The following is a 13,994-nucleotide window of genomic DNA, read 5'->3' on the forward strand; positions in this document are numbered from 1 at the left end:
AGACACTTTTGGTGAAGATTCACCATCGTTGCTAGAAATTGGTAGCTGTGGACTTCATACGGTCCATGGTGCTTTCAAAACTGGAATTTCTGCTATACAATTGGATGTTGTTAGTTTTTTCAGGCACAGTTACTATTTGTTTATGCATGTACCTGCAAGGAGGGCAGATTACATTAGAATAACTGGATCAGAGCTTTTTTCCAAGAAATTTTGTGCAATCAGATGGAATACTGCAGTTGCTGAGCGTGCCATGAAAACTTTATCCCACCTAAAGAAATTTGTTAGTGAAGTTTCTATTTCATCTGTGTCTTTCAGTGTAGTGAAAAGTGCTCTTGAAGATAATCTTCTAGAAGTAAAATTGACATTCTTCTACTCTGATATCAGAGCTGGAATTGTTTCTCACAATGTTCCAAAGTGAAGCACCCATGGCACCTTTTCTCTATGATTCACTGGTAGACATTTTATTAGCTGGCAGGAAAGTTTTTGAAACCAGAGGTACTGAAGAGCTTTAGGGAGAAACGCAATGTATCTCGATTGGATGTAGATAACCAGGAAAATCTATTGTCTGCTAACAATATCAAGTTGGGTTATGCAGCATGCCATGCCATCAAGAAAGAGAAAGTACCATTAAAGTCTGTCCTGTTACTGAAAAATGATGTTAGGACTTGTTTAAAGGTTATGGTAAAACAACTCAAGACAAAAGTCCCCTGAAGTACAAACTTACCAAGGGAATTTCCTGCTTATGTCCGTCTGTGGCTTTAAATTTGCGTGTGAGGAAACAGCGTGTGAATTACAGTTTAGAATGTTGTCTTCAAAACAAGTGGCTATAAGGACAAGAATTGATAACATTGAGTGATCATATCAGTTGGTATGTTCCTCGCAAGATTCTGAAGCACTGTTCTCGTCTTTTTCTCGAGAAGACTGGCGCTTTGATCACTTGTGGATGCTCATCCTTAAGGCCCATACAGTAGCTGCCAAAACAGGCCTTCTAAAGTTTGTGAGTATGATGTTGGTACTTTCCAATGGAAATGCATCATTGGAAAGAGGATTTTCAGTGAATTCTAATCTGCTCACTGAAAACTTGCAGGAAGAAATACTGATTGCACTAAGACAGATGTACGACTTTGTTCAACGTTCTGGAGGTGTAGAGCATGTTGATATCACCAAGTCCATGTTACAGTATGTAATAAATGCTAGTTGTAGGCGTAAGGAAGCCCTGCAAACAAAACAAAAAGAAAGGAAGCTACAGACAAGAAGAAGGCAGAAAAAGAAGAGTTGAAGAGGAGATCAAGGCATTGCAGTTGAAGAAGGCTCGAGTGTTGGATTTGGCTCGTTCTGAAGCAAGTGCAATAGACGCAAAAGTTGAGTCACTGGGAAATTGATGGGAGCTTCCTTTTACTTATGTTTTTGCAAAAGTGTGTGAAATATTTGTAGCAGCATGTTTTATTTGCCATCAATTGAGTCACTTTGGCCACGTCTGGAAGTTTTTTTTTTAATAATTTAAGTGAGTTGAAATATTTTGAAACCCGTCAATGTACTGTTATGCAGTTTTTTCAGTTTTGTGGAATGTCGTAATTGTGTTACAGAAAACCTGGAAAAATTCAGTTTTAGACCTGGAAAACCTGGAAAAATCAGGGAATTTCATTTACTAGATCTGGTAGACACCCTGATTATTGCATATCCATTATGGCTGCGAGGTTGATAAAGAAAAACTGTTGTTTTGCAACTTCTAGTTATGCACATTCATTATATGTACAAGACATTTTAATTTTAGTTATTACTACAAATGTATGCCCATTCTTTAATTATTGTATTTTTTTTATTACTTTATCTTTACTAAAACTAATTTTCGGTGAAAAATTTTACCGACTATACCAAAAGTTTGACATTTCAAACCCACCATTTTGCATGCGAAAATCTATAATTTTTCCGTGGGGTGGACCCCAGGACTCTCCCATTTTAAATACTTTTGAAACATACGAGGGTTATTTTTTTTTCAACCTCCGATCGGCTGTAATAAAAAAACGGGAATGAATTGGGAAATTATTTTAATGTCAAAAGAAACGTACATCTTTACTCTATTTTTCCACATAATCACAGTGCAGATTGAGGCATTTGTCGTACCGATGCACCAGCTTTCCAATACCCTCTGCATAAAATGATGCCTCCTGCCTATTCAGCCACGTTTTAACAGTGCTCTGCAGTTCATCATTGGTGTTGAAGCGTCGTCCTCCAAGCCACTTTTTCAACGTGGGGAAAAGGTGATAGTCACTCGGTGCCAGTTTATCGTTGCAGCCATGTTGACATTCCCATAACCAAGCTTCAACTGAGGTGTGAGTTGGCCGCTCCACATGGTTGGTGGAAGGGGGTAAACACTACGAGACGTGTCGATTCGTGTACGAGCGATTAGGGTATCGATTAATGGGCATGCCATGGAGAAATGAAACTGTAATCACACTGCAGGGGACTGTTAAAACGTGGCTGAATAGGCAGGAGGCATCATTTTATGCAGTGGGTATTGGAAAGCTGGTGCATCGGTACGACAAATGCCTCAATCTGCACGGTAATTATGTGAAAAAATAGAGTAAAGATGTACATTTCTTTTGACATTAAAATAATTTCCCAATTCATTCCCTTTTTTTTATTACAGCCGATCGGAGGTTGAAAAAAAAATAACCCTCGTACATTCGCCCCCCTGAAATCAAACGCTGGATCCGCCCCTAGGTGACATTTATCATTGAGTGTTATTCTATGCATTTATTTTATGTAAATGATATTTCCCTGCTCATTTGGAACACATTAAGTAAATAAGTTATGCTATTTTTGGAGACAAATGCTTCAGAAGACGCGATTTTGAATAACATGAACATTTTTAGGAACGCATCAGTCGTGCTAAGGAAGGGATTGGTGTACAGTTTGAGGATGCTGTGAATTAATTTTTAGTTCTTTTGGTTAAATTACTATAATTTTTTTTATTTTGGGACAATCATTTATTACAAAATACATTTTGTATCACTGTTAATATTTCTAGTACTGTATCCTTTTCAGCAAGTTGAATCTATGTTGCTGTTGTTTGTGCATGTGTTACGGCAGACGTCCCGAGCTATATTTAACTTGAGGCGCATGGAAAATGTATTTAATTGTGCTGAGAAACACGTGCTCTACAACCAGTAGGAATCATTTTGCCAATTCTACCAAGCATGGAGATGCTTAGCTCTGTTGTTGGGTTGTAGCATGCTCAGTACCACTTTAATTTAGATATGTGCAGAGGTTGGGTCATTGACAAACCATTACTCACCTCATTTTAATATAATGTTGAATGTTGTGGGCAGTAGCTCTTTCTAATAACACTATAGTTCTTATTGTTTGAATCTTCTCTCTCTCTCTCTCTCTCTCTCTCTCTCTCTCTCTCTCTATATATATATATATATATATATATATATATATATATATATATATATATATGTGTGTGTGTGTGTGTGTGTGTGTGTGTGTGTGTGTGTGTGTGTGTGTGTGTGTGTGTGTGTGTGTGTGTGTGTGTGAGAGCTAAATTTTGTGTGTGATTTGGTGCTATAGAATTTGTCCAACAGTCGTGTGACAGAGAGACATAACCTCAATGGAACTGTCAGACCTGCAAAGTGATGTTCTCCAACTAAACCTTTTAGTTGAATTTGTGTTTTGCGTTTTTATGTAAATTGAGGACGACGAAAATCAGGACAACAACATGAGTTTTTTTATTCAGAACTATTCAGTACTTGTGATGTTTAGATCCGTTTTGTCTAAACCGTTAAAAAATGTTATATTATTTGAGTTGGTGGCTGTGATCCTGTTACTACTCCCATGTGGAAGGAATGAACAAACTTCCATTTATAAATTATTCTTCGGAAAATTATGTGGTTATAACGAATGCATATTTTGCTGAAGATTTCAGTTAGCATCACCAACTTTAACGTTTCTATGATATCATTAAATGTAGTCACATAAAGTAGTGTTGTTTGAAAAGAATTTTAAATAATACTGAGGAAAGTCTGTGAAGAGAATTAATATGTAGTTTTATTTAGTAACTACTGTTTATTTCAGGTTGGTTGCTTCGTTCCTGCAGAAAGTGCAACTTTTCGCATTGCAGATCGTATATTTTCCAGAATAGGATTTGATGACAGCATTGAAACAAATGCATCAACATTTGTGTTGGAAGTAAGCAGTCGGTTTTATTTGCATGACCATTGATGTTAAACTTAAAACAATGTACCTTTATAGAGTGAACGTAAATGATACATCCAATGTAATTGTACATGTATTTTCATTGATAAAGTAAATTCATTAGTTTCACTCAATTCTTCAGGATTTAATTTTACTTTAGAGGATCAAAATTTGTAGGATACTGATTATATTTATCTAATTTTAAAATTGCCCATGTGAAGATTATGATCCCATGATAAGTATTCATTAGGGATGGTGATTTTTCGTTTTCGTGAAATAGATGCGAAAATATGCTAAATTATATTTTTTCCGCTATAAAATGTGAAATCTAGACTATTCCGAGATAAATGCGAAATCAAGGTAAAAAAGTAGATTCATCTTCACTCTACACAATTTATTTAACAATTTTATTTTGTTTTAGTTCAGTATTAAAAGAAACCATCATTTTATGGCGTATTCAGCACAAGTATCTTATTGTCACGTCATTCACAACAACTATTGTTCGTAAATAGTGAATGAAGAATGGCCATCTGTGCCTCGCGATTGTAAACAAAGCAAAGAACAACTAGATGGAAGATTGTCCGTCATCTTGCAGAGTACAAGTTTTTAGGCCACCATATTGCGAAATCTCTACTTCGCTGCGCTAACAATTGTAAGTCTCATTTTCTGGCTGTGTTTCACGTTGGTCGGTCTAATTAGCAAACCTCGTAACTCCACTTTTTGTCAAAAATTGGTTTTTGGTACTACTATATACTCAGTTATGTGTTGTATGACCATTCCAAAGATCATAACAATATACTACCGTATTTACTCGTGTAAAGGCCCCGCCCGCGTATAAGCCCCCCTCCTTGTTTTGTAAACATTTTTGAGAAAAAATTTAAAAATGTGTTTTTCTGGGTTTATCTGAGGGCAGGGCAGCTTGGCATGCATCAAACAACAAGCCATGTATTGTGAGCGGCGGAAGGTGATTTTGTAAGCGGCAGTGATACAGAAACTGGTATTATATTTTTCAATCACTACTATTTTTTATGTAATTATTCACAAATGAGCCGCTGTACTAGATTTTTGCCTGTTTAGGCCTACTTTTTCAGATTATTTCTAAATGATTTTAATTTTGTAAAGTAATTTGTATTATAATTGCTGTTCTTAATTTTAATTAACGTGTTGTAATATAATTATAAATCACTGGACTGTCTGGGCTGGTGTGATGGTTAGAAAGAGAGGCATGAGAGGCCTGTAAGTGGGAGTGAGAAAGGAACAGTGCTTCCCCGCCAACCGAGATAAAGACGGTAATTCCCCCCCTGCATGGGAACCGGGTGATAACTGCTCTCTCACGGTGTGGGAGAGAGAACGAGAATGGAAGTCCTTGATTTTGATGTGAAATTGAAAAGAGATAGATCAGGGGAAGCCCAGAGTTCTGTATGTACAAGGTTTTTTCATGTATTGTAACTTGTTCTGTGATTGGCTTGTATCTGTAAGCGTGAATGAAGCGTGCGTGTGATTGGTCGGTGAGGTCATGTGATGTCTACTCCCTGCGTGGAGGAGACTGTGACAAGACTTCACCAGTCGTCTGTCGATCGCTGCACCAGTAGGTCGCGTTCGGTGGCTTCTCGCCAAATTATGATGTAATTTGCTAATGGATAATTTAACGTTGGTGGTCAGAGCCAGGCCGAGTATTAAGTCAACCTAATTTGTTTTATTTTCTTTCGAACAGTATTAAATTAGAAATTGCGACCACCTTCGTCGGCGTTCGGCTCGTAGCGAAATTTGTTTTCGCTGGGTGCGGCCCTGTTCGAGGTCGCATCATCTTCGTGTACTTGCAGTGAAAGACTACTGAAGAATATTATTTTTCGTTAATTCGCATCGCACAAACTGTGAGCATTTTTCGACAGGCAGATGTACGTGATGAACGAGTGAGTAAAACTGTGAAAATAATGGGATTCGTCGGTGCATTCTAATTGTGAAAAAATGAAACAAAAAAACTAAAATTGGCGGAACATCTGTTTATTTTTTTGTATATAACGAACCGTTATAAATTATGCAACACGTTAATTAAAATTAAGAACAATAATCATAATACGAATTACTTTACAAAAATAAAAATCATTTATAAATAACCTGAAAAAGTAGGCCTAAACATACAAAAATCTAGTACAGCGGCTCATTTGTGAATAATTACATAAAAAATAGTAGTGATTGAAAACGTCTAATAAAATACAAAATATCTTCTTAAAAACATACCAAGTAAAAAATATCAACCCTAAAATATATAACAAACGGTAAAATATCATTAGAAAGACTTTTTAAGAAATATTTACATTCATGAAAATAGTTTAAAAGAAAAATTATTTAATTAGGAGGGCAGGGTTCTGCAATGCTACATAACCCCCCCCCCCCCCAACTTTTCAATTAAATTAACACTATATTTAATTGAAAAGTTACTTAAGTGAAAAAGCTAATATGTACAAAATAAATACAAAAACATCCTGTGAAATAAATGCATCCAGTAATTAAAATCCTTGTCTATATAGAAATTACAAAATGTTATTACTTAAAAACTGCAATCTCAATTCTTTGATAAACACCCAAAAATTTGAAAACATGTCTCTTTCTACAAAGTGTCAACAATTCTTAACAAATGGTTATCTCCCTCTCATTAGTGCATAATACAAATAACTTTGAAACTGGTTTCTCTACAAGCTTCAAGCAGACACCCCCTGGTCAACGAAGAATCTTCAATAACAACAAAAAACTCTGTACAACTTACTTTTACAACTGTGGAAACCTCAACACCAGCTGCAATAAACTCCATAACTACCTCAACGACGACGACAAAATCTTCAACTCCAGGAATCACATCTCCACGACCACCTCGACAACGATAAACACAAAAACTTACACCTCGGCAGAAACCTTGACGACAACAACAAATAACCTCAAAACAAATTATCTTCTTTAAAATCCCTTAAAAAACGCTGTTACTCTGATTCTCTGCTGCTTCTGATAAACTCCTCAAATCTCATGGAACAACCACTTTAACCCACAAATCAACCAATATCTCCACTCTTCATATCTGCACTTATAAAACTTTGACAACACTATCGCTTCAAAACTGTTGACACAAATTTTTCCTAAATTCCATCCAAAAAACAACTTCTAAAATTCTAAGTATTTCCAATACCTCTATCATAACTTCAAACACTGGACAACACTTATTTCCAAATCAGAACTAGTCTGCTCAACATTGATAATCCATGAACTATAATTCCTAAATAGATGCATCACTTCCTAAGACACAGAAATCCCTAGTAAACTTTCCAGCACAAATGCAACTCCAAAAAACATTAAATTAAGTATGTAAAACTTTAAAAACTTTTTTATAACACACTACCTTATCCCTCCTCATATTCAAACTTTGTTATTAAAAAGTTACACAACCTCATAATATTTACACCAAAATACACCCAAACTTAATTCTTTATCAACACTGCATTTTCATTTGTTGACATTCACTTACATTTCTTTGTATCATTAACCATAATATAAAAATTACACAAAAACATCATTATCACACATAAAAAATGCACACAGTTCCTTTCCTTCCAACTTCCTTCTCCCTCATTCCTAGCTTCCTTCTTCCTAGCTCCTGAGCTAGCCGAAAGGTAAGGGACGCTCAATTACAACCCTTTTAGCTGCTAGTCAGCTCGGCCAACCTATTGATGAAATTTAAAACAAAAAATTATACAAAGCTATACACAAATATACACTGCACTTGTCATTACCCCTCAAATTTTAAGGTTTAAATACCTCTCTTAATTTTCCATAAACAACAAGTTGACAATTCTATAGTCATGGCATGACAAATACTTCATTAAGATTCAGACGTTTGCTTCTATTCTTCAAAAACAAATTACATGAACCAATGCCCTTCCTTAGGTTTCAAACCATATCTTCCCTTTCAGCAACAGCAGCACATAAAATTAACCTTGATGAGGGGTGGGAGCGACCAAGGAGAAGGGTTGCACCCTTGCAAAAAGAAAAAACATCGGACTCCAGGCCGGAAACATATTTAAAATTAACCTCCTGGCCCCCCAGCTGCTTCACAAACCACATTACACAAAAAAAAAAAACATCTGCTTATTTAGGACAAAACGAAAAAATTCACCTGAACTCTGGACGTCATGAACACACAACTGCTTCTGCAGCTTCAAAACTCGACCACTGTTATGCATTAACGTTTAGTATTACATTTCATACCTTTAATATTGGATGTTGTCACCCTGTCATTCAATCCAAAACAAACATTTAGCATTACCGATATGTGGCATTTTCATTAAAATATTTAACCATTTCAAAACTATATCATTTTCCGAAAACACAACTCATCATAAATTTCAGTTGACACCTTCCCATGACACAACATTAAACAAACAAGTGCAATGCAATTCTCACAATGTAAAGCATTTCTTCGCATAATTTTTAGTAACTGTCTACTCAAAAAGAATTCATACCATTATTACTATTATTGTTTCAAAACAGAAAATGTTCACATTAACTTTGATGTATTTATCTTTCATCTCTTTAATAATCTTGTAAAAATTTGCTGTCATAAATCTTATTTGTGCATTCCTATATTATCCTATCACAATTCAAAAAATACAAAACTCTACAAAATACAAACCATTATGAAAAAAGTATAAAATTCAAAGAATAAAAAAAAATTCTGTAAAACATTACAAAAAATTGCAAAATTTGCAAAAAATTTAAAAAACATCAAACACAACAAAGCTAGTTTTGACTCCTCCCCTCCATCTAGGCAGTGGGCCAAACACGTCGACAAACACTGTTTCCAGAGGTTGTATCACCCCTGTACATTTACCATACCTTTCCACTGTCTGTGCCCTTAACAAATTGTTTACAATTTCGGCCATAGTTCTGTACACATGTTTCCATACAAAAAACCTCACAACATGTTGCACAGTTTTTCTCACATGGATCGGTGCGAAAATTTTAGTTTGTAACCTATTCGTGACACACAACCCACATTTTGGCACATTACTGTTATGAAAAAATTTTCCTTTCATCATTTCTCCGCAGTTTGCAAAACTCAATTCTCTGATTACTTCCCCAGCAAATGCATCCTTAAGTGTATCTGAGAACGTTTGCATTTCAATTTCTACTTTTTTCATCTGTTTACACAAAATCCTGTGCACATGTCCATTAACTCTTATCTTACAAAATGTTTTCTCTACATTATCCAAACATTCCCTTTTTACTTCATCATGAAATTTTTCAAATGTGTTTTCAATGTTTATTTTTCATTTACATCATGTCCAATACCTTCAACATTTTCTTTTGACACTATTAAATCATTTTCACAAATCTCTACATTAATTAGTTCCCTTTTCACTTGCATTTCTGCCATATTATTTGCACACTCATCTACTTTGTTTGTACATGTAGCTACCTGTTCAATAATTTCATCCTTCATCTGTGACAATTCCCGTTTTATTTCCTGCGTGTTTTGTGCTAGACCCTGTTCTAATTTTAGAGTAAAATTCTGTTGGAATTCCTTTTGTCCCTGTCTAATTGTATTAATAAGATCTTGTTGTCCCTGTTTAATTTCCCGATAGTATTGTTTCATTTCCTGTTGCATTACCAATAGTAACTGCATGATTTGGTCTGACCCCCCCATAACCTCAACTGGGCTACTAATCGTCATAATGAATTATACCAATTACAAAAATTAAAACAAATCTTAGTTAACTTAGTTGAATGCGCAATACAAAAGAAAAACAATACATACAATCAATTTAGTTCCATACTTGCTATTTTCGGCGATTCATCCCGCGATGTCCCGCGAAGTGACGATCTCGAAGTCCCGCGATGCGACGATCTCGATGTCCCGCGATGCGACAGGCCTGAAGTCCCACGACGCCTTGGGTCGCTCTGTCCCGCGATGTACCGCTTTCCGCCGGTTCTCTGGAACACTTCACTCATTGAAACCGTAGACTCTCGTCGCGGAGAAAAGCTGCCTTCGCCGCACAGCTGTGCCGATAGTTCTGGAAACACGTCGCCGTTTTCTTCTGAACTGTTCAATATTAATCGTAAAAATTTTTGTCCTTAAAGGTTATCGTAGTCACCAACTGTTTTAAGAATGTTTATATTTTCTTCTTCGCTGCCGAAATGTCAGTCTTAACCTCAGGGTCGTGTCCAAATTCAAGCCGCACGACCGGGCGCCATTTGTAACGATTCGTTACATACATAAATAAACAGATGTTCAACGCCGATTGTAATTTTGTTGTTTTTATTTTTTCAATTAGAATGCATAGACAAATTGAACCCAATGTTTCATTCACTCGTTTCACACGTACATCTGCCCGTCGAAAATACTCGCAGCTCGCGCGATGAGAATTAATAACAAAATAATGTCGATTAAGTCTTTCAACAATCTTTTGCAGGAAATATCCGAAATATGTGCGGCCTAGAACACGGCCACACCTAGCGAAAAACCGCGAGCTGCCGAAACGCGGCCTCGCCTGGCAGCGATCGCCCGACGACTACTACTGAACTCATGACACGTCTCCTCCACGCAGGGAGTAGACGTCACATGACCTCACCGACCAATCACACGCACTCTTCATTCACGCTTACAGATACAAGCCAATCACAGAACAAGTTACAATACATGAAAAAACCTTTTACATACAGAGATCTGGGCTTCCCCTGATCTATCTCTTTTCAATTTCACATCGAAATCGGGGACTCCCATTCTCGTTCTCTCTCCCACACCGCGAGACAGCAGTTATCACTCAGTTCCCACGCAGGGGGGAAATTACCGTCTTTATCTCGGTTGGCGGGGAAGCACTGTTCCTTTCTCACTCCCACTTACAGGCCTCTCATGCCTCTCTCCCTACACATCAGACACAGTCCAGACACAGTTCCTTGATCTATAATTATGCAACACGTTAATTAAAATTAAGAACAATAATCATAATACGAATTACTTTACAAAAATAAAAATCATTTAGAAATAACCTGAAAAAGTAGGCCTAAACCGGTAAAAATCTAGTACAGCGGCTCATTTGTTATTAATTACATAAAAAATAGTAATGATATAAAATGTCTAATAAAATACAAAATACCTTCTTAAAACACAGAGCAAGTGAAAATAACATATATTAATATTCATAAGGTCTGATTCTACCGTCTCATAACATACACACCACTCTAAAAACATTGACTTATTTATATTTACTTATACAAAAGAAGTTTAAAAGAAAATTATTTATTTAGGAGGGCAGGGTTCTGCAACGCTACATAGTTGGACCAGAGGCCACAAACGATCCAAATAATTCCCCAATCTTAACAACAAATGAAAATGAGGACATGCTACCGAATGAAGTAATGCCAGTGTTTCCAGGTGATGAAGCTAATGACAGTATTGCAAATGTAGTGAAAGAAAACCCACGAAACTTGTACAATGATCATAGCTATTGCCTGGCTTCAGCTATGATCTCTCAAGTCCCACAAAACAATCTGAACAATATTTCGCCAACAACATCTCGAGCAGAAAATAATGAATCTCTGTCTTCAAAGAGTAAAGAAGGAAGCGGCATCAAGTTGATGGAAGTTTATGGAATGTCAACAAATGGAAAAATGCACACAATTTGGGGAAAGAATACAAAGGAAAGAAATTGACAGAAGGTGGAAAATGGAAGTATGATGTACAGAGTAAAGAACGTAAAATGAAACCCCATTGCAAGTGTGTAAGAAAAGAAAACAATGCTCTGAAGTGCTGTTCTATTACAGATGCAGTGAGAGAACAAATTTTTAAAGAATTCTGGTCATTGGAATGGGGAGAGAAGAAACTCTTCGTGAACTTTCTTACTGAGAATAGTTCAGTTCAGAGAGCTACAGATAGAAAGGATGAAAATAAATCCAGGAGGAAATTCTCCTGTAAGTATTACTTGAAGACTTTGAATGACAAACAACGAGTTTGCAAAACCATGTTTTTAAATACTTTGTGCATTGGGGAATGGACTGCACTGAACTGGCAGAATGAAGGAACAAATAATGATGATGAAGATAACCCTAATGAAGAGATAACACAAACTGTTTTTTGGAGAAGCTGCAAATAGAAGAGATTGTAAAGTAATTCCTAGTGAAAATATGGGCAACAATGCTGAACCAAAACTTCGGAAAGCTCAAGAAAGAAAATCTTTGGAAGAATTTCCTTCAAGTCTTGCAAAAGTCGAGTCCCATTATTGCAGAGCTTCGTCAAAAAAATTATACTTAGAGCCAAAGTGGACATCCAAAATTCAGTTGTACAGAACATACAAAGATGAGTGGTGCACAAGTAAAGGAGTTCAACCTCTCTGTTCTTGCATATTCACACAAGTTTTTGAGGACAACAATTTAAGTCTATTTAAGCCCAAGAAAGATCAGTGCAGCACATGTGTAGCCTTTAATACAGGCAATCTTAATGAAAAAAGCCACAAACACCATCTACAAAAGAAGATGGAAGCAAGACTGGAGAAAGAATCTGATAAAGCCAAGGAAGAGCATGTGTATACAATGGACTTGCAATCAGTACTTTTGTGCCCAAAATCAAATGTGTCTAGTTTGTACTATAAAACCAAGTTAGCAGTACACAATTTTACTGTTTTCGATTTGAAAACCAAAGATGGCTTCTGTTATCTGTGGAACGAGACTGAGGGGAGGGGGGGGCTTTGGTTCAAATGAGTTTTCTACAATAATTTGCAACTTCATCTTGTCGCAACTACCTTTGAGGAACAATGACGACAAATTGATACTGTATAGTGATGGTTGCTGCTATCAGAACAGAAATATGACTCTCGCCAATGCACTCTTACAGATATCGGTGACAAAGTGTGTAACGATAGAGCAAAAGTTTCTGGAGGTCGGACAAACACAAATGGAGGCAGACTCCATGCACTCGAAGATAGAAAATAAGCTGAAAAACAAGAAGATTAATGTTCCAGCTGACTACATTGCAACTTGCAGGGAAGCACGCAGAAATCCACGTCTGTATGAAGTTCATTATTTGACTCACAGTTTGTTAAGAAATTTGATCATGCTCAAGTGTATAGCTCTATCAGACCAGACAGAATAACTGGGGATCCATGTGTTACCGACATCAGAGCCTTGAAGTACACTCCAGATGGGGTTATTTCCTACAAGTTGGGTTTCACAGAAGAGTGGAAGAACTTGCCTATTCGCAAAAAGAACATTACTGCTAAGCCATTTGATAGTTTGCCAGCACTGTACACTGAGAGGCTGAAGATAAAGAAAACTAAATACGACCATTTGCAGTCCCTGAAAACAACTATGGAGTCAGACTATCAATTATTTTATGATAGCCTTCCTTTTCAAAACTGAAGTGTAGATTTTCTGAAGGGTAAATTTTTTTTTCTCTAATTTGTTGGAGTAATTTTGCCTGATTTATCAGTATTAAAAGCTAGTTTTATCTTGATGTTATTTCAAACGAAATCATAGTCAATGTTGATTTTATGTTCTATACAATATTGCTGTTGTGTATTGTATACTGTCCTGTTCAATATCGGAAATAACCCTTGTATTGTTAGAGATACTTTTTATAATACATGAATAAATTTAATGTTATGATTATTCATCTCAAAATTTTTCTAATATTAATATTAAGTTACGCCAATAAGAAGATTTATTTCTTATCAAACCTCGTATCTCCATATTTAGTTTGAATTTATGATTGTAAAACCTCATAACTCCATTAAAAAAAGTTTTAATACTTA

The 13,994-nt window shown here is 36.2% G+C and overlaps 1 protein-coding gene across 3 annotated transcripts in view; it reads left to right on the top strand.

The window, feature by feature from the left end:
* LOC134537926 (mutS protein homolog 4-like) overlaps positions 1 to 13,994 on the top strand; it is a 75,841-nt gene that overhangs the window by 45,520 nt on the left and 16,327 nt on the right. For 2 of the 3 annotated variants that reach the window (XM_063378891.1, XM_063378893.1), the window contains one exon: positions 4,081 to 4,194. The exons of the other annotated variant lie outside the window; for it this stretch is intronic. In XM_063378891.1, the coding sequence (XP_063234961.1) occupies positions 4,081 to 4,194 (114 nt within the window). The remainder of the gene's footprint in view (positions 1 to 4,080; positions 4,195 to 13,994) is intronic. 3 annotated transcript variants of the gene reach the window in all.

The sequence above is a fragment of the Bacillus rossius genome, chromosome 12, assembly GCF_032445375.1.
Source record: "Bacillus rossius redtenbacheri isolate Brsri chromosome 12, Brsri_v3, whole genome shotgun sequence".
Taxonomy (NCBI): Eukaryota; Metazoa; Arthropoda; class Insecta; order Phasmatodea; family Bacillidae; genus Bacillus; species Bacillus rossius.